The 19,088-nt window shown below is 44.6% G+C and overlaps 1 protein-coding gene and 1 long non-coding RNA gene across 2 annotated transcripts in view; one reads left to right on the top strand and one right to left on the bottom strand.

The window, feature by feature from the left end:
- LOC115076456 overlaps positions 1-19,088 on the top strand; it is a 317,358-nt gene that overhangs the window by 251,906 nt on the left and 46,364 nt on the right. The gene's annotated exons all lie outside the window — the stretch shown is intronic.
- LOC115076454 (alkaline phosphatase-like) overlaps positions 1-19,088 on the bottom strand; it is a 105,759-nt gene that overhangs the window by 54,158 nt on the left and 32,513 nt on the right. Inside the window, exons 4-6 of the mRNA XM_029577945.1 lie at positions 11,488-11,603; positions 6,439-6,613; positions 1,326-1,501 (exon numbers count right to left, since the gene is read on the bottom strand). Coding sequence (XP_029433805.1) covers positions 1,326-1,501; positions 6,439-6,613; positions 11,488-11,603 — 467 coding nt within the window. The remainder of the gene's footprint in view (positions 1-1,325; positions 1,502-6,438; positions 6,614-11,487; positions 11,604-19,088) is intronic.

Raw genomic sequence — 19,088 nt, 5'->3', positions numbered from 1 at the left:
TTCACTCAAAACAAAATGAAGCAAATTAGAGAAGCAGGACTTCCCTTGGCCAAATCCATGTTGGCATTGTCCCATCAAACTATGCCTAACTATATATTCAACAATTTTATTCTTTATGATAGTTTCTAGCGTTTTGCCTGGCACAGATGTCAGACTCACTGATCTGTAATTTCCTGGATGATTCTTTGATCCCTTTTTGAAAACTGGCGTTACATTGGCAACCCTCCAGTCTTCAGGTACCATAGATGTTGTTAATGATAGTTTAAAAATTTCCAATAGCAGGTCTGAAATTTCATTTCTCGGTTCTTTCAGCACTCTGGGATGTATGCCAGCTGGTCCAGGTGATTTGCTACTCTTTAGTTTGTCAATTTTCCCTAGTACATATTCGAAGTTCACTGAGATTTGTTTCATTTCCTCTGAATCATCCCCTTTGAATATCATTTCTGACATGGGTATCTCTCTTACAACTTCCTCAGTGAATATGGAAGAATTCATTCCGATATAACCGGTTAAGACTAACATAATCCAACTACAGTTAGCTGGATAACTTTACTCAGGGATATTCAATGAGACGTTTATCCCACTGAATATGCAGGACAAGTTATCTGGCTGTTTTAGCCGGATTAACTTGTCTGCTCACTGGCTTACTGAATATGGACCTCTCATTGCTGATTTTCAATTCTAAGCATCTAACTTTCCTCCCCCTGACCTAATCATGCCCCTGGGATAGTCCACTTTTTAAATTTTACATTAAGTGACTTGTTCAGGTTAACACAGTCAGTGACTGAGGTACAGAGAGATAAAGTGACACATCTAAGGTCACACACAGTCGCTGAGGGTCAATAATAAACCAAGGAGCAGAACTACATAGTTCGAACATGATTCAGAAGTTTAAAGTTCTGAATTCTAACCATCAGGCCATACTGATTCTCCTCTCAAGACAACTTACAGCAGTCAAAGGTTTGGTGTTCCAGAATAGTCTCAAGTTAAAATTGTGGAAATGTATTAGTATTAAATCCAGCAGGGGGATGGGTAGGAAGAACACAAACATGAATATAAAGGCTTGGAGCAACAAAAGGCAGAAAATGAAAAGATATGATGAGGAGGATCTGGTCAAGGAGAAGTTTTCTTGAACCTGCTGACTCTCTGTGCAGGACTTAGTATGTACGCAAACAGAATGAATACTCCGATTATAAGAATGAGCCTCCACTTCCTAGTACCCCCTTATCCCCAACGTGACAACGTTATCCACCAGCCCCCCCCCCCCCCCACCTTGCTTCACTCTCACATGGCTGCAAAACAGAGCATCAAGAACCAAACCCTACCTCGATGTCTGGAATGTTGTGCATCAGCTGCCAGGCAATGTCTTTGCAGCCCTGGTCAACAGCCTCCTTGGGCATCTCGTTGTCGGAGAACCAGTCCCGGTTGACGCAGTGTGCATAGGAAGCGCTCGGAGTGGCGTGGTTCACCCTTGTGGTTGTTACCACCCCCACGGATTTCCCTGTAACAGAGGAGAGCTCTTTGAGGAACAAGCATAAATTAAAGCTTCCTCAGACCTTATTTTTACTGAAGCATCCGGGTCAAATGTACTAATACTACAGGAATCCAAACTGGTGACCAGTGAGATCCATGGAACTAGCAGCAGCAGCATTACAGGGGCAGCCCTTCTCAACATGGCTGCCTCAGCTTGGCATTGCCTCATGGGACAGCGTCGTGCTTCGGAACTTTTGATTCTAAGAGCCAGTGGAGCTCAGGAGAGGATTTGACCAATGAGAAAGCTGAAGGGACAAAACGTTTTAAATCTGCCCAGGTTTGGTTTTTTTTTAGGGCAGTCAGGGAGAGACAACCGAGGAGGACAGCAGACCGTGCTGCCTGTGCTTCTGCCTAACTAGGCCTGCTGTACCATGCAGGGATTTCCACAGTTAAGAGTGGACAGCAGGAGACAAGGAGATGGCTTGGGACAAGACCAGCTATAGCTCCCTGGGTGTTACAGTGTCACTGCTTTACCCAGCCTTTTATGGTTGCTGTGTTCCGTGAGCAATCTGGGGACTACTGTTTGCTGCAGCCAGCGCTGTGGAGGACAGCGGCCTCTTGGAGTGGAGTTCTGAACGCTGTCCCGTGATCCTTGGGAGCACAAGTCAGAGAAAAGGTTTTTTTGGCTCTTGTACAAATTTGTGAGTTTTGGACAAAATAAGTTAGGTGCATCATAGATAAGCCTGTGGATTGCAGGTGAACCCAAGTTCTGGGTTGTTTTGTACATTAACCCTTGAATCCCCGGTTCTGCTACTGTACCCCAGAGGCAGAAGGGGCATCTTTTTTGCACATCAACTCCCTGTATGCTTGACTACTGTCTATTGCCCTCAAAGGCCCTGAGGGCACCTTGCAAAGCATCACAGCAATTGCCCGTTGCCAGCCTGTATCTGTATTTAAATTTGGTAATGCATGCATCTTACTGGGTTCAGTGATTAGTGTTGCGATATACCCTCTATGGTTATGGTGAGCTCACTGATAATTTAAAGGAATACCAGGCCTTGATACCAGTAAATACATGGTCACAATTTATTGTTTATTGATCTAGGAGCAGAATATTACTAAAAATTGGTTAGCACTTTTTACAGATGTTTGCATCTGTCTATGTTTAACCCTTTATGTGCAGCTCTCTTAACCGCTGTCCTGGTTTCTGAAATAATAAAGCAGTGTTTTACTTTGGTGTGCTTATTGACTCACATGTAAAAAGGTTGGATGCTGTATTAAGATACTAATTTCAATAACAATCCCCCTCCAGACCATACCCTTGGGTGGGACTACACATATCAAGCATGAACTTGAAAAAAGAAAAAAAAAAACTACATAAAATAATGTCAAAGGAAAACAAACCTGTAGAGGTTCATATTCAAATGGTTTGCTAAGTTTAGGACTTAGACAAATCTGAGGTTTTATATATTCACCCCTGCTGACCAGGTAACTTCTCGCCAGGCATTCTGAGGGCAGGGCTTAAACTTAGCTAGGCGACGCCGATATTTAGAGCTCTCCGGATAATTTGATCATGGTCCGGAGCAGGTCTACCTGGATAACTTTAAACATAAATGGCTGGAGAACCAGATCTGCTTGGCTGCAAGTTTGTTTGTTTGTTTGTTTTTTTTGTTTTCACTTAACCAGTTATAAAGTTGAGTACAGCCAGTTAGGTTTAAAGTTATTCAGATAACGCTAGTCATGTATATATTCACTGGCATGGCTAAAGTTATCCCGCTTGTCAGCCTACTGAACTCGGACCTCGTAATAAACAGTATTTATGTGAGCCCACAATATAAAGGAGAACCAAGAAAAGGAAAACTTGGAAACCAAGCATCTAAGAGAAAATACAACAGGCCATCAAACAATTTGAGGGGAAAGCAAATCCACGATTTCTAAATGAACTGTCTCAATCTACCCCCTTATAAAAACAAAACTGCCCCACCCAAACGTACCCCACCCCACACACCTGCCCCTTCTACACACCTCTGTTGGAAAGCGTTCCTGAAGCCGTGCCTTTGCACGCTTCCCCTATTTGTTGTAAATATTCCAATGCATTTTGATAACTGTATCAAAGTACTAAACTCTAACTAGGTAGCAAATCACCCGAACGGTACAATGGTTCTTTACTGAAATAAAAACTCTCTCTTTTTGCAGCTTCAAATAATGTCTCCTTGTTTTTCTGGTCTGGGTCAGACTGCCCTAGTATGCACAGAAACTATTGGGGAAAACTTCTATAACCCTTGGCAGCCGTGCATTTAATCAAAAGTAGTCCGGCGTATGCTGATACGTACAATACATGGAAAAAGGAAACAGTGCTGCTTCTGTTAATCTTTAAAATGCTTTCTGACACCGAAGGTCATGTTTTCACTCCCACCCCAGCACACAAACCAGAAACCCATGTGAGAACACATTTAGATCAGCATCGCACACTGGAAGCGGCAGATTCCTCCTGACCTGGCATTTTCTTTTCTGAAAAAAACACTTGGGTCAGGGGAAGGGGTCAGGAAGATTACAGTTTTCTACAAAACCTGGACTATGTATCTGAGCAGATGCTTGGACAGTTCAAGAGCAGGACCAAGCTGACTCTTAACTAAACACTGCTCCCAGTGTCTGAAGATCCACCGACCAAGGAGGTGTTGTGATGGAAGCTTTCACCAACTTCTCTCTTCTTAACCTAGGCAAGGATTTCTAAGAGAGGCCCTTCCCCTTCAGAAGAAGGTCAGTGGGGCCGGCTGCACCATGAAGGCTATGGGAAGCAGTTACTTATCAGGGGGGCAGTCTCCCCCCAGCCCGGAATCCCCTCACAGCAACTCCCTCCCTCCTGTGATTCTCCCCCCCCCCCCCCCCCCCCCCCCCCCCCCAGCACCTTGTGTGATCCTCTCTCTCCCCATTCAATCCTCACACAGTCCTCTCTCTTCTGCTCCTCTGGCAATCCTCTCCCCTCTGGCCAGCAGGAGAAGAGAAGCACCTTTATGCCAAGCCCATCTGCTCTGCCAGCCAGCTTCAGTCTGAAGTTTTAATGCCATGGGGCTGGCAGGTCCCAAAAGATTACGAGGACTTGTGCTTTCAAACTGCGAACCGAAGTTGGCCAGCGAAGAAGGCCGATAGAGCATAAAGTGCTGCTTCCCTGCTGCTCGTTAGAGGGGACTGGAACATGCAGGATCCGGCGAGAGAGAGAGGATGGGGGGAGAGGGAGAAGAGTAAAAGGATCACACAGGGAAGGAGTATGGGCTCAAAACTTAGAGGAGCAATGTCTCTCAATGCCCACCCATGATGCCCGTGTTGAAGAGCAGAAATGTGCCATGCCGAGGCTGGAAGACTGAATGCAGCCACTTTCACAGAACAAAGCGAGATGCAACCAGGCAAATCCATGTGGGGAATAGAAAATAAGGTGCAGAAGTAAAGTTCTTCATGGAAGAGAGGAGATAATAGACAGATCTAACGAGAGCGAGAAAAAAATCCCAGAACATATAGAGTTAAATAGGAGCTGAGAGATCCAAGAGCTAATAATGAGTGGGATTCCCTGAACTCTAAATATTACAACTCCATGGCAAGGATGGAAACCACAACCCTGCTGCACCCACTGCAACTTTCCAAGGAGCTGAGGCAGAGAGAGCATGCCGTGATGGCAGTGTCATCCCAGGCAAAAATCACTTCGATAGTGGTTAGGTGGGAGTGCTGCCCAGCTTCATGTTTATTAGTACTTGATTAATCACAATTAATTACAAATGTAAAACAAAGTAATAAACAATTATAAAAAATTAGTAAAAAAAACCCCAAAAACTACAAATCTAAATCTAAAAAAAAATACAATAAAAAATAACTAAACAGATAAAATTAAAATAAGAAAATATAAAATAAACATATACACTACACATAAACACTCTGTTAGCTCATTCTAATTGAAAGGATCATGTTTAGGGCCAAAGAGGATAGTCCCTCCTCCCCACATCAGCCAAAGGACCGAAGTAACCATGAGAGAAAGATTTCAGACCCTTTAGGGCGTCAGCCCAATAGCTTTAGTACCCCAGCTTCTGCACATTCACAGATCCTTTGATGCATGTAACATTCCTTCTGCTCACGATGAGAACGCTTTGGGTCCTCTGGCAGAAAGTGAGGAGGGGTTGGACATGGAATATGGATTGCATCTACAGCACCGAGTAAGGATAAGAGCAAACTCAAGAACTACAGGGCAGCTTTTCTCCGCTCCTCCATGGTCTGAAAATAAAAGGTTACCCTGGGTGGGTGGTTATTCCAAAGAAAAAGAGAAGAAAAAGGAAGAGGACTGAGGCAGGAAATGGTATGGTCGTTACAATTTATTCTGGGCGTCTATACATGTAAGTGAATAAATAAAAGAAACCGTAACGACTTTTCCATTTCCCGCTTCAGTTTTAACACTTAACCCAATGGTGGACAGTTAAGGAGGAACAGGAAAGGGTAATATGAATGAAAGAGAGGAGAGAATAAGAGAATGGATAATGACCATAGATTCCCTCTAGATCTGACACCAGTCCCCCCAGAGTTCACCCTGCTGTAAGAGTGTGGATGGGAGGCGAACAGCCCTTAACCTAGATATATTAATTGCTTTGTTCTTACGTGAACTTTCACTCTTTCCCCACCTTGTCTGCTAACAGCATATTTCTAAGGAATTTCATTTACCCATGTCAGAGAACCCTCTTAGCTGGAGCCATTGGGATCCGGTCACCAGGTGGGGGAAGATGTGGGAAGCAGGGATAGGAAACCCTATGATTTTGGTCAACAGGAAGACCACGAAGTCCTTTAGCTCTGATCTCTGCGAACCCTTTAGCTCTGTTTCAAGTTGGGGAACCTTTTGGCTCTGGGAGGGTTGGAGAATCCTTTGGCCTTGGTCTTCGGGCGGTGGGGGGGGGGGGGGGGGGGGGAAGGGAACTGTTTCTCACTCACCTGCCTCCTTTGCCCATTTGAGAATGGAATCGACTTCATTGCCTTTGGTGGTGTTGCATTGCGCACGCACTGCGGCTGCGCTCACGCCCACGGTGCCCTCGTTGGCTTTCACCCCACAGAGGTAGGCGGTGGCAGTGCCAGCACTGTCGGATACCTGGGCATTGGTGTTGTAGGTCTATGAACAATAAATTAAAAAAAAAAAACCCCAACAAAAAAAGAAGGGTTAAAGTCAAAATTGTTAACAGGCACTACTAATGTAAAGTGCAAAGCTGATTCCAGCTTTGCTACTGCACTTCTTGCTAAAAGGTTTCTATACAAATCCTTTAACTACCGTGGAATTTTTGAGCTGAAGTCGATCTGGGATTGCTGTTAATTAGCAATATAGGGTGGGAAAGGGAGGGACGGCAGGCATGTGTATCATCTTTCTCTCTTCCAAAACCAAACTCCACCTCCTGATAATCTACTCTCTCTCTCTTTACTTCTGCCCTTCAGGGATGACCTCAGTACTCTCCCCCTCCCCCCCAACTCCAGCCTATGCCTTCCCCACCCCTTATAAATCGCTGACTTGTCCTCAGAGGTGTCTCCCTCCTCTCAGGCCAATGCAATATCGGCATGCGTTAGATGGACGCTCATGATTGAGCGCCTGCTCCCTTAACAGGTGCTGATCACCTCTCCTGGATGCCCGATTTAATATTTAAACCAGGTGCCATGGTAAAAAGGAGGCACTGGGGAAATTGTGTGCCCCTAGTGCCTCCTCAGCAGTGAGCGCCCAGGAGAGGTGGCTGTCAGCAGGTTACTCAATTTTAGAGCGTCCCTTTTCCGAACCGGATGGCCAACACCCTTTTTTTTGGGGGGGGGGGGGATATTTCTAATTTTTTTAATTCCTCTGACTTAATATCGCCACAATATTAAGTTGGAGGAAGTACAGAAAAGCAGTATTTTCTGCTTTTCTGTACACTTTTTGGGCTCCTCCAAAATTAACACCTGCTCGGGGCAGGCGTTAAATGTTGGTGAGTAAAAATGTGCAGAATCATTAAATGTGCAGAATCATTAAAAGATCTTTCACCATCCAGAATATTTTTTTACGGGGAATTCTGATGTGCTGCAATCTGGAAAGAGAAATATTCTCTCTTTGAAGTCTTAATAGCAGCATTAGATGCTTCACAATGAGTTTTACAGTATTCCTTATTGGAGGGTAGGACAGATTTCCTCCAGGCCCTCTCTAACCTACAACCCTATTGTTTTAAGGGTCTGCAGATCTTCTGTATACCAAGGGGCATTTTTCTGTGCTGAAAGTACTTGTTTTTTTAAATTTGGGGCAGTGTGTTAGGACTTTTCCTGATTTATCCAGAACAACCCAAGATAATAGGAGGAAGTTTCTAGAATTTTGAAAACCAGGACCTTGATTTAGTTGCCTAGTTCCTTTTTAAAATGTCCAAGTAAGTGCATGCTAATGATTAATGGGACTACATCTATTTTCTATAAACCTGATCATTTAAAAAGCTTCCTGTATGATAAGAAAGTTAGTTAAGTCAATGGTATGATGATAGTAATTGGATCCATTGAAAGCATATTTTGGCTTATAAAGCAGTTTTCTTATATTAGTTCTGTTTTTTTCTCTCTATCTCTGTCTAGACCCTCCCACCCCATTTAATTGCAGACTTGAGATCAGCCTGGTTAGATTTCTTATTTCTATTTGTTTTATTCTGTTTTAATTTTCTCCTTTTGATGGTTATGGTCCTGGGCTTGATATTTCCTCAATACAGTTGTGTAAGTGCATTGTTAAATTTGTGCTGGGGTACCAGGTTCTTGTGGCCTGGTTTGGCCTCTGTTGGAAACAGGATGCTGGGCTTGATGGACCCTTGGTCTGACCCAGCATGGCAATTTCTTATGTTCTTAGAAAAAAAAAATCCAAATGACAGTATGGAAACTCAGCAGAGGTGTCAGACCCATGTTATCTGAAGAGGCAGCTAACAGAATACATCCCCTTCCCCTTCATTACATTCCGCTGGGGAAGGTTCAGCAGTAACTCTCCATCTGAAGCCAGGCTTAGCTAGGACAAGAAATGGAGCATTTTCACATATTGTGCAAATTTAGAATAGAAATTCCACTGAGCAGCACGAAGAACAATACTCAAAAGCTTTTTATCCATGCAAAGGGCTATTTGAAAACCACCCACTGTGCATGTGGGTAAGAGTGCGTGGTGGTGGGCGGGGAGGGGTTAGGAGGAGATTGCAACAATGCTACTATTTTTTGCATTTTCAAAATGATGTACGTTGTTTTTGAGGTGGGGGGAATATCGGCAGAAAAAGGGGTGCATATCTCCGCTGGTCATTTTTTTCGCTATTGGGCAGTTTTCAAAGGAAGAGTGTCCCATCGAGGACTGGCGCAAAATCCCCCAGAGAAAATGTACCCAGCAAACTTTGTGAGTCCCCGTGCATCTTTGAAAAGTGACTGCTGTATAACCATTCCAAAGCCACCAAAACTTGGCTCTTGCAACAGGCATTTGGCAGATTCCTGGGCTCTTGCATTTTACTGCTCTTGATGTCATTAAATGTAATAATCAGATTCTGATTTGTATTTTTGTGACTTGTTTGTATATTATACCATTATGGTCAGCAGCGGATTCACGATGTTGGACCAGCCTGGGTATTCACCACCCAGGCCGGCCCAGGACACATCACGTGGTCTGCCGAGTACAGCTCTGTCACGGCCACGCACGGCAGACCACATGACTGGAGCGATCGGCCCACCTGGGGATGCCCGATCCCCCAATAGGCCAATCCACCCCTGATTATGGTATTCTTTTAGCTCATTTAGTATTTCATTGAATGTTATTTCTATGATTTTATATTTATTGTTTCTTAATTTTTATTTTAATTGCTATTTATTATATATCTATATTTATCTTTCTATTTTTATATTGTTTTATGGTTGCATTTTAACCTTGGCTCTTAGTGGAAAAGATATTTGCTAAATAGAAGTCATATTGTATTGAACATTGTTGTTCAACTTCACATAGAAATTCCCATCCTGCCAGCACTTTCTTAAGGTTCTCCCCCATTTTAGCAATGTTTGTACTCCAGAAGTTCGGGATTTTAACCTTTGGCTGACCCTTCTCTATTTGGGCTCTTATATATATATATTTTTTTTTAAATACTTTACTTATTTCAAGTGATACATGCAAGAAATCCAGCTTTGAAAAAGAAGAGTAGAAGACAATATCATAAGAACAGAGAATATATAGGCTTCATTTTGTCATTCCTCTCTCTGACATAGGCCCTGCACCCTAATGTAAAAGGCGGGGCCCTGAGAGTCTGAAGGTCCAACTCAGGTCCCCAGCTAAGACCCTCCCTGTCTGGGTTCTCCATTGACTTTTCTTTTAAAGGCTAATTTATGGAGAAGGATATTTTATAAGGTCTAGCTGCTGGAATCATTCACCAGAACAGCAGGCTGACCTTTACTCATCACCAGACCTTCCTCTGGAAATAACTTTGTCACAAGGATATGATGCCTCCCTCTGCAAGCAGAGCTCTGCTCCCTTCTTACCCCCCCCCCCCCCCCAAACACATCTGTAGTCCCCTTCATGGGGGTATGTTAGGGGTCCCCTCCTGCAGAGCAGAAGAGGTGTCAGATCCCTCCTGTGGGGTGGCACTGAAGTACTCCCCACTGCAGGGCTGGGCTCAGGGTTCCTCTTTAAGACAAGGCCAAGGTCCACCCTGCAGGGCAGCAGGATTTCCCCCCTCTGGGGCAGAGAACAGCTCCTCCTGTAGGGCAGGGCTCAACCTCTCCTTGCACAGCAGAGAACAGGTCATCGTGTGTCCTCCCCCCCCCCCCCCCCGTAGGTCAGTGCTGGAGATCCCTCTGTAGAGTAGGCCCTGCAAGGTAGGGCTGAAGACCTCCCTGTAGGACCAGACTCAGGTCCTCCTTCACCTGCAATCTTTCCATCAGCACCGATAATTGTGTCTTTGTTACAAAGTGAAGTGTTTCGAAGTATTATGATAATGGATGAATTTGAAATTTACAATGCAAGTGCAGAGATGATTAACATGTTACAACAAATAAATAAATAAATCGAAGCAGCAGTGTCACACCGGAGCAGTACCTGAGAAGACGTGGCCAATGGTTAATGTCCTGCACTAACAGGGTCAGCTCTGGGAATTTCCTCCTCACCATGGGTGTCTGGACTCCTCCTCCTTTCAGAGAAAGGTAAAGGACCAGAGGTGCAGGAGACAGAACAGGAGAGGCGCCTTCCAGGAGAGAAGTAAAAGTTGATGGGGGAGGGAGGGGGTTTGTTCCTTCTGCTGCTGCTTACCAGCAGTTTTGGTGTTACACAAAGATTCCCCTGATCACGCCGGTGTATAAATACACAGATGTGGCGTGGGGTTTGACCAGCTTTTTCTATTTATATACTAGGAGGCTTGAGCGTCAGACAGAGGAGTTTAATGTGAGTTTCTACCCAGGCACGTCCGTCCAGTGCTGCTTAACCTGGAACTTCAGCTGGCTCCTCTCTCTCTCTCGCCACATTAAAAATCCGTGCCCCGAGCATGCACGCAAAATCACGGGTGTAGCACGCGTGCTGTCGGCTTTAACGGCACACCTGATGCGTGAGGGACCCGTTCAGATCCATAGTAAAAACGGTTTATCTAGTTAAGTTTGGAACTTTGCCAGGCAAGCTGCAGGCTCTGAGATTCCCCGCCGGTCTAAACGCCCCCAGATTATCCTGTGCACTGCACACTCCTTAAGCAGACTTTCACAAATTCCTCAGTTAGAACCACCTCTCACTTTCAATCGCTTGGTCTTAAGTTTTCACATGATTGGCACAGAGCGATGAATTTTCCTCTATTAAACACTCATCCTGGGGACATTAATTATCCGGGTGCTGTGCCTCTGTGGTCTTAGGAGAGGGGACGCTAGGTGTCCGGGTGTCCGGGTGCCATGGCCGCGTGGCATTAGTAAAGGAGGCACTGGGTTTTGGAGTAGGTACATTTGTGAGAAAGGACCCAGAGATTGCGCAGTGACAGGAAGGGTGAAATGTTCCAGCCTCACCTTGGAAAGGGCGACATGGGGAAACTTGTCCATTTCCAGCTGGGTTTCCTCACCAGGTTTGCCATCCAGCTGCCCCTTCAGGATGCGAGAAGCTGTCACTGTCGCTATGCCCATCCCTGTAACACACAGACAGACAAAGCATGGGCCATGAGCCTGCAGGAAAACATTGCAGCCAAGACTGGCCTGTCAGGGCTTAGAGCGTTACAGCCATTAAGAGATCTGAAAAAATAGACTTTCAAAGTTAAAGATAGCTGTTTGCTTCAAAATGATCAGTAAGTTTTCTGTGTACGTTTTCCTATGCTCCCTGTAAACTGAACCACTAATGTAGCAGAAATTGAACCAGAAAATGTGATTGTAACTGCCTTGAGAGCAGCTTGGTAAAGACAGAATATCAAATACTTATTTAATAAATAAATAGTTTGTCCACACGTGACACATGGAAGCCTTGTGTAACCCTGGGGGAGTCACTTTATCTCCCTGTGCCTTGGTCACGGACTCTGTGTGACCCTGGGGGAGTCACTTTATCCCCCCTGTGCCTCATTCACGGACTCTGTGTGACCCTGGGGGAGTCACTTTATCCCCCTGTGCCTCAGTCACTGACTCTCTGTGTGACCCTGGGGGAGTCACTTTATCCCCCTGTGCCTCAGTCACTGACTCTCTGTGTGACCCTGGGGGAGTCACTTTATCCCCCTGTGCCTCAGTCACTGACTCTCTGTGTGACCCTGGGGGAGTCACTTTATCCCCCTGTGCCTCAGTCACTGACTCTCTGTGTGACCCTGGGGGAGTCACTTTATCCCCCTGTGCCTCAGTCACTGACTCTCAATCTGACCCTGGGGGAGTCACTTTATCCCCCTGTGCCTCAGTCACTGACTCTCTGTGTGACCCTGGGGGAGTCACTTTATTCCCCTGTGCCTCAGTCACTGACTCTCTGTGTCACCCTGGGCAAGTCACTGCCAAAATTAGTAGCTACACCCTATACACACAAGAGTGTAGTTTGAGGAATAATAATTGTAAAGCATTTTGGGATTCTGTGGGAGTGAAGGAGAGTATATCAGTTCCAATTATTAATACTTTTCTGCAATGAGCTTACTCTTTTTTGGGAGATAAGGGCACATTGATTCAACAAGTAAATTATTCCACAGCTTGCATAGAAATATGGACACACAGCGCGCTACAGTATTGTTTTGCAATCTTTTTAAAGCATTCACCTTTTTCCCTTTACTTCTAGTGCTCCCTCTCCACAGGCAAAATTTGTTTTGCTTTTGTATAAATTGCGGAACAATATACTGCAGTTAAAGTTACATCAAATGAAACATCGTGTACCTTCACCTCACCATGATCCATCCTGGGCTTCGCCCCTCAGTTTGAGAACCACTGCATTACAGCTTCATCATTTGGCAGGGTCAGCTCTCACTGAGGGTTATCAGATGGCCCCAGGTACAGACTGAAAGGGCTTCTATCCTGTAGCTTCTATTGCAGACGTTTGCAAGCTGGAGGTGAGATCTCCAGAAGAATTCAATCAAGGGGTGGAGGGAAGCGAGGCAACCTATACTGCCTTGGTGCCTGCCCTCTGTCTTCCTCCCCCATCTGACTGTCCACTAAAGCGGAGAGGAGTCAGGAACGAACAGAAGCGTCTGCCTCCTCTTTGCCTAAGGAAGCTGAGGATAAGTGTGGCTGTCTGCCTTCTCCTCCCCATCCACCTGACTGAAAGAGGAACCAGGGATGAGCGAAATGGTCTGACACTTCCCCACCCTCCCACTGAAGGAGCAAGGAGCCACCAGCCCCGTCACCACTAAAAGAGAGAGGGAGCCATTGGCCCCACTGCCATGAAAGCAAAGAGGAGCCAGAGAGAAAAAAAAAAAAGCCATCTCCAGCCCCATCGCCAACAGGCAAGAGAGAAGCCAGGGAAGTAAGCCACCGGCTCCACCACTGTTGAAAGAGAAACCCAAGACGTTTTCTACATTCATTTATTTGATCTATATTCCGCCTTTCAGACTAATATTTGGCCAGTCGCAGAGCAGCCCCGCAACCAGCCACACTTACCCCCAACTGCCGCAGACGCCACCCGCCGCCATCATGCTGTCCTCGCTGGCTTCTCTAGGTGCGTACCAACAGTTTAAAGCCACATGACAGGAAAAAGATCCAAGCACCGGGAGATGTCAGCGCCAGCTGGGGATTTAAATCCCAGCCGTACATCCAGATGTCATCCCAGCAAAAAGTCCTCCTGCGTGTAACTACAGCAAGGGTTATTTTTCCCTATATGCATCACCTTGCACTTGTACACATTCAATTTCATCTCCTATTTGGATGCCCAATCTTCCAGTCTTGCAAGGTCCTCCTGCAATTTATCACAATCCACTTGAGATTTAACTATTCTGCATAATTTTGTGTCATCCGCAAATTTGATCACCTCACTCGTTGTACTCTTTTCCAGATCATTTATAAATATATCAAAAAGCACCGGTCCAAGTATAGATCTCTGTTTACATTTTTCCACTGTTTACATTTTTCCACTGTGAAAGCAGACCATTTAATCTTACTCTGTTTCCTGTCTTTTAACCAGTTTGTAATCCATAAAAGGACATTGCTTCCTATCCCGTGACTTTTTAGTTTTCTTAGAAGCCTCTGATGTTGGACTTTGTCGAACACCTTCTGAAAATTCAATTGCACCACATCTACTGGTTCACCTTTGTCCACACGTTTATTCACCCCATCAAAAAAAAAAATATAGGAGATTTGTGAGGCAAGACTTCCCTTGGGTAAATCCATGCTGGCTGTGTCCCATTAAACCATGTCTATCTAAATGTTTTGTGATTTTATTCTTTGTTTCTACGATTTTCCCCAGCACTGAAGACAGGCTCACTGATCTGTACTTTCATGGATCACCCCTGGAGCTCTTTTTAAATATCGGGGTTACATTGGCCACCTTCCAGTCTTCAGGTACAACAGATGATTTTAATGATAGGTTACAAATTGATTATAATAGGTCTGAAATTTCATTTTTAGTTCTTTCAGAAACCTGGGGTATATACCATCTGATCCAGGTGATTTACCACTCTTCAATTTGTCAATCTGGCCAACTACATCTTCCAGCTTCACCATGATTTGGTTCAGTTCATCTGAATCTAAAACCATCTCCGGAACGGGTATCTTCCTAACATCCTCTTCAATAAACACCGAAGCAAAGAATTTGTGTAGTCCTTCATTAGGTTGACTGAAATAATGGTGGGGAAGAGAGCAGCCTTAGAGCTTGCTTGAAGCTTTTTGGGGGAAGGGAGGATGCTTGATATGACAAAAAGTTGGGTATTGCTCTATTGTATGGCTTCAGATGCTACACGCAATCTAGAACCCAGTTTGGCCTGTCCCTGCAAAACAGGATGCCCTACCAACTCGGCCAGTGCTGCCCAGAGATTCATAGGCAATGATCTCAGACTCGCCTGCAATTAGTCAGGGTAAGAGGTTTGTCATCGTGTCCATTCTCTGGAAGGACTAGGCACCAGTTGGGATGGGGAGGAGCCTGTTCCTGAGCAGACACCTAGTGCTCTTCCGAGCTGAGGTTGAAAGGAAACGAACTAAGGTAGTGACATATCCAAAACCATGAAGCCCAGTGTCAGTCTCAGAGGTGCTCACATCACTGGGATCTGTACAGTGTTGTTAAAGCACTCTTGCAATGAGCCTCAAGCTGCGCTCATTAAAATGCACAGCAAGTCTGCACAGAGGAAACAAGAACCCGCTGATGTCTTTCAAGAAATGCCTATTCTGAGAGGCAGGCAAGTAATTAGGTCTTTGGATTGCGAGTCTGGTGAACTGCTGAGATGCAAGTTCAGTCCCCTCAGTCACCCTCGCTGTCCAAGTCTATCCAAGTACAATTAGATAGCGACAACAGTATTCCGCCACTTTGGAAGCTGTCAATGCAGTCCAGGCGCTCCATGTGTGCACACAGACCTTTCCCATGCATAAATAGGACATTTTTCAAAGGAAAACAGGCAACTGACTAAGATCCCAATGTAATAAAGTAGGATGAAACTGTGCTGAAACTCAACATGCAATTTACTAAATTTTACCACCAGATGCCATAAGCTAATGTTATGCTAATGCATCAGGAGTTAAAAAAACAGTGCATTGACTGGGAAACGTTCATTCAGCACAGGCTGATTTTAACTCTGAGGGAGCAGGGGAGTCTCTCAAACATGATTTAATCACACAAAAACACATTTATTCTTGTTTTGTGCACATAACATATGCTTTATGTACACAAAAATGCTTTCAGCACAGAAAACATATTTTGTGCACATAAAAGACATTTTATGCACAGATAATATGCACAGATAATATATTTAAATATCATATTATCTGTGCACATTTTGTGCACATAAATATCATATCTGTGCACATTTTGTGCACATAAAAGACATTTTATGCACAGATAATATGCACAGATAATATGATAATAAAATATCATATTATCTGTGCATTTTATGCACAGATAATATGATATTTTAATGATGTATGCATATTATCTTTAAAACCCTTGTTTCTGTAAAGCCTGTTGCTGTCAAATGTTTTACTGTTTTTTAAACTGTTACATGTAAAGCCTGTTGCTAATTTATTGTTTCACTGTAAACCGAGGTGATGTATGTCTATACGTACCGCGGTATAAAAGAATCTATCTATAAATAAATAAATAAATAAATAAATAAATATGCTATGTGTGCGCAAAGCATGTTTTCCGTGCATAAATCCTGATTACAGGTCCTGGTGTCAGAACTTCAGCTTCTGCCCATAGACTGACACAAGTGCTGGAAACTTTACTCCACCTCTGACCAGGAGTAAAATTTTCAGCACTAAGGCAATCTGAGTTAATCCAGGGCCCCTCACCGCACTGGGGGTAATAGTGAATGCCTTCATCTGCATGGGATTTCCACGGTTTTACATGCACAGTTTTTGGGCACAGAACTCCTTGCTGCATCAGGACTAATGTTTGCACACAAAAAAATGTGTTGCACAACTGCTGGTTAAACTGTGCGCTCTGCTGAGCACAGCTTACTACTTCAGGCCCTAAGAAGTCACCTGACTACATCTTTTGGGGTGAAATTTGCACAGAGGCTAAAGATCCACACAGCCTTTCACAACACAAAGGCTTTTAGCCACCTTAAACGGAGGCATTCCCAGGGCGGTGGTTAGGTCAGGAGAGCAAACTATGCACGTAGAAGGGAATTTTCAGATCTTCATCAAGTTAAGCGGTTACCTTCAGATTTTGACTCGCCCTTGCTTAAAGCGTGGTCCATAATGGTGCAATAAATAAGTAAAGCTTATTTTCACTAGGACTGTACTGTTCATTGATTGCTCTGTAATAGTCCCTCACTTTGTACCTTGCTTTGAGCTTTAAGGAGGTGACCACTTAACTTGATGAAGACCTGCTCCTCAGCTGTCTGTGCTCTTCATCCTTTATGAGAGTAATTTTCAGAACTTTTCACCGCAGACAAAAAAAAGTGCTGTGTGGCTGCGTTAATGTTTGGAAATTCTCCTTCCACCCCCCCACCTATGGGCAGCTTCAGCTGCCCAGGCTGTTAAAGCTTTATATGCATCGGTGAAGGCACCTACATGGGGCTCTGATGAGGAGCTGCACCCTAATGGGGAAAGGGGTTAGCTAGGGGAGACATGAGCATATCCTCAGCAACTAGAAAAACAGAAATTCAAGGATTCAGAAGGTTTTTATTCAAAGTGACAACTGAACTGTATATCTGACCTGGTCATTTCCTCCTCTTGCTTTGGGCTTCCAGCTCAGTGGAAACTGGAGCCAGGATGTGGCCCCATGCACCGTCAATTGCAACTACCTGGGTTATTTTCCTTCACCTAAGCCCAGCCGTTACAATTATGGTATTTGGCAAGGGGCCACAGACTTCTGCTCCCTAAAGAACTCAGTGCAGGGGCAACCAGAGTCCCGCTGTTTCAGGAGCCATGAACGTTGTCTCTGCAGCATTCCCCAGCCCCGGCTCATCCGGCCAACAGAAGACCTGGGCCGGAAATTGAACCCAGGTGCTCTGCATGCCACTGTGCTGGATCTCAACTGATTTACTTTTTTTAAATGTCCCAGTACCATGCATCTTTGTTCACAGATAGCTCTGTTTGTATCACATAGTGCTGGGCACAGCATCAGCACAAAATGAAGATAAAAATCAGGTAATGAGGAAGATTCTGATTACAACCCCTGTTTCTCCTCCCCTAAAGAGCACTTTCCCTACAAAGAAACAGCAAGAGGGCAGGTCGCTCTGTGCCAGATCTTGTTTGTTAAAACTGATGGCTGTCAATCCCTTCTTTCAGGTGTCTGCTGCACTCCCTGCTAACCTGGTCTGAATTTCAGCCCCAATCGAAACAGACATGAGATATATTTCCACACCTTGGGTCTAAGAACCAGGTTAGGTGTGTGGCGGTGCGGGCTGAGAAGCTCTGTGTTAATCCAGGTCAATTTTCAAAGCCACAGCTGCTGCCTCCATTCAGACAGAAACAGTAGCAGGCACAGCAGCGCCGGCGCCCAGCGGAGCACCATGGGGTGATTTCCCTCAAATGCTGAAAGTGGCTAAGCAGCTGTGCTGTTTTCAGGCTGTGTGATGTCTTTAATTGAATCAACATAGGGATTGTCCAAAGATGTGCTTGTACACGTCCACTGGAGATCATATCTGAAGACAGGGCCCATGTGGTCTCCAAGACTCATGTACATCCTCAACTCGCAATAGTTCTGGGCTTGTTGCAATACGAGTACTAGAACTCTGCATAAACAGCTGTGCGGAACACTCATTTATTTAGAATCTGCCACATCTGGTAAAGGGCTCTTCATGGAGGATCAATAGGGTCCTGTAGCAAAATTCAATTTGCTTTTCCCATACAAGATAGCGCACAGCCAGCATGATGCTCCTTCATTAAAGGGGCTCCAAATCCTGCTTGATACAATATTCCCCCGCAGAAATTCTCAAATGACCTCTTGCTTACGTCCACAGTTGATAATACTGGAAGACTCTTTAATACAAGTGCACGCTCAGAGTTGCACCCTGTGATTGCTCTGTGTAAAGCTTCCAGATGGCTGTTGGAGGCAATCCAGCACAGTTTGGGACAATCGCTGCAGTTGCGGTGCTTTGTTGTAAAACATATATTAACCGGTCTTGTTCATTGCGGCTTTGATATTTCAAAAACTGGGATCTGTCACTATACTTGGCTCTCTTGTAAGCCTGCCGAATCACTTTGGCAGGATAACCCCGTTCTTTAAATCTCTTCGTTAGCAGGCTTGCCTGAATTTCAAATTCTTCTTTAGAGGAGCATATTCTTTTAATCCTAAAAAATTGCGACACTAGTAGCCCTTTCTTAAAGGCCCCAGAATGATGGCTGTGATATCTAAGTAAGTTGTTCTTGTCTGTTGTTTTCCTATTCACAGTGGTGGTAATTTTTGAATCTTGTACTTCCACTCTCACATCCAAATACACAATACTGGAATCACTGCTTTGAAAGGTGAATTTCAAATTTTCAACCATTGTATTAATCCATAATGAAAATTCATCAAGAGCTACTTGAGAATCCCTCCAGACGATAAAAATGTCATCAGTGTA

Source organism: Rhinatrema bivittatum, chromosome 15, assembly GCF_901001135.1.
Source record: "Rhinatrema bivittatum chromosome 15, aRhiBiv1.1, whole genome shotgun sequence".
In the NCBI taxonomy this organism is placed as follows: Eukaryota; Metazoa; Chordata; class Amphibia; order Gymnophiona; family Rhinatrematidae; genus Rhinatrema; species Rhinatrema bivittatum.
This window is presented reverse-complemented; position numbering and strand designations above follow the sequence as displayed.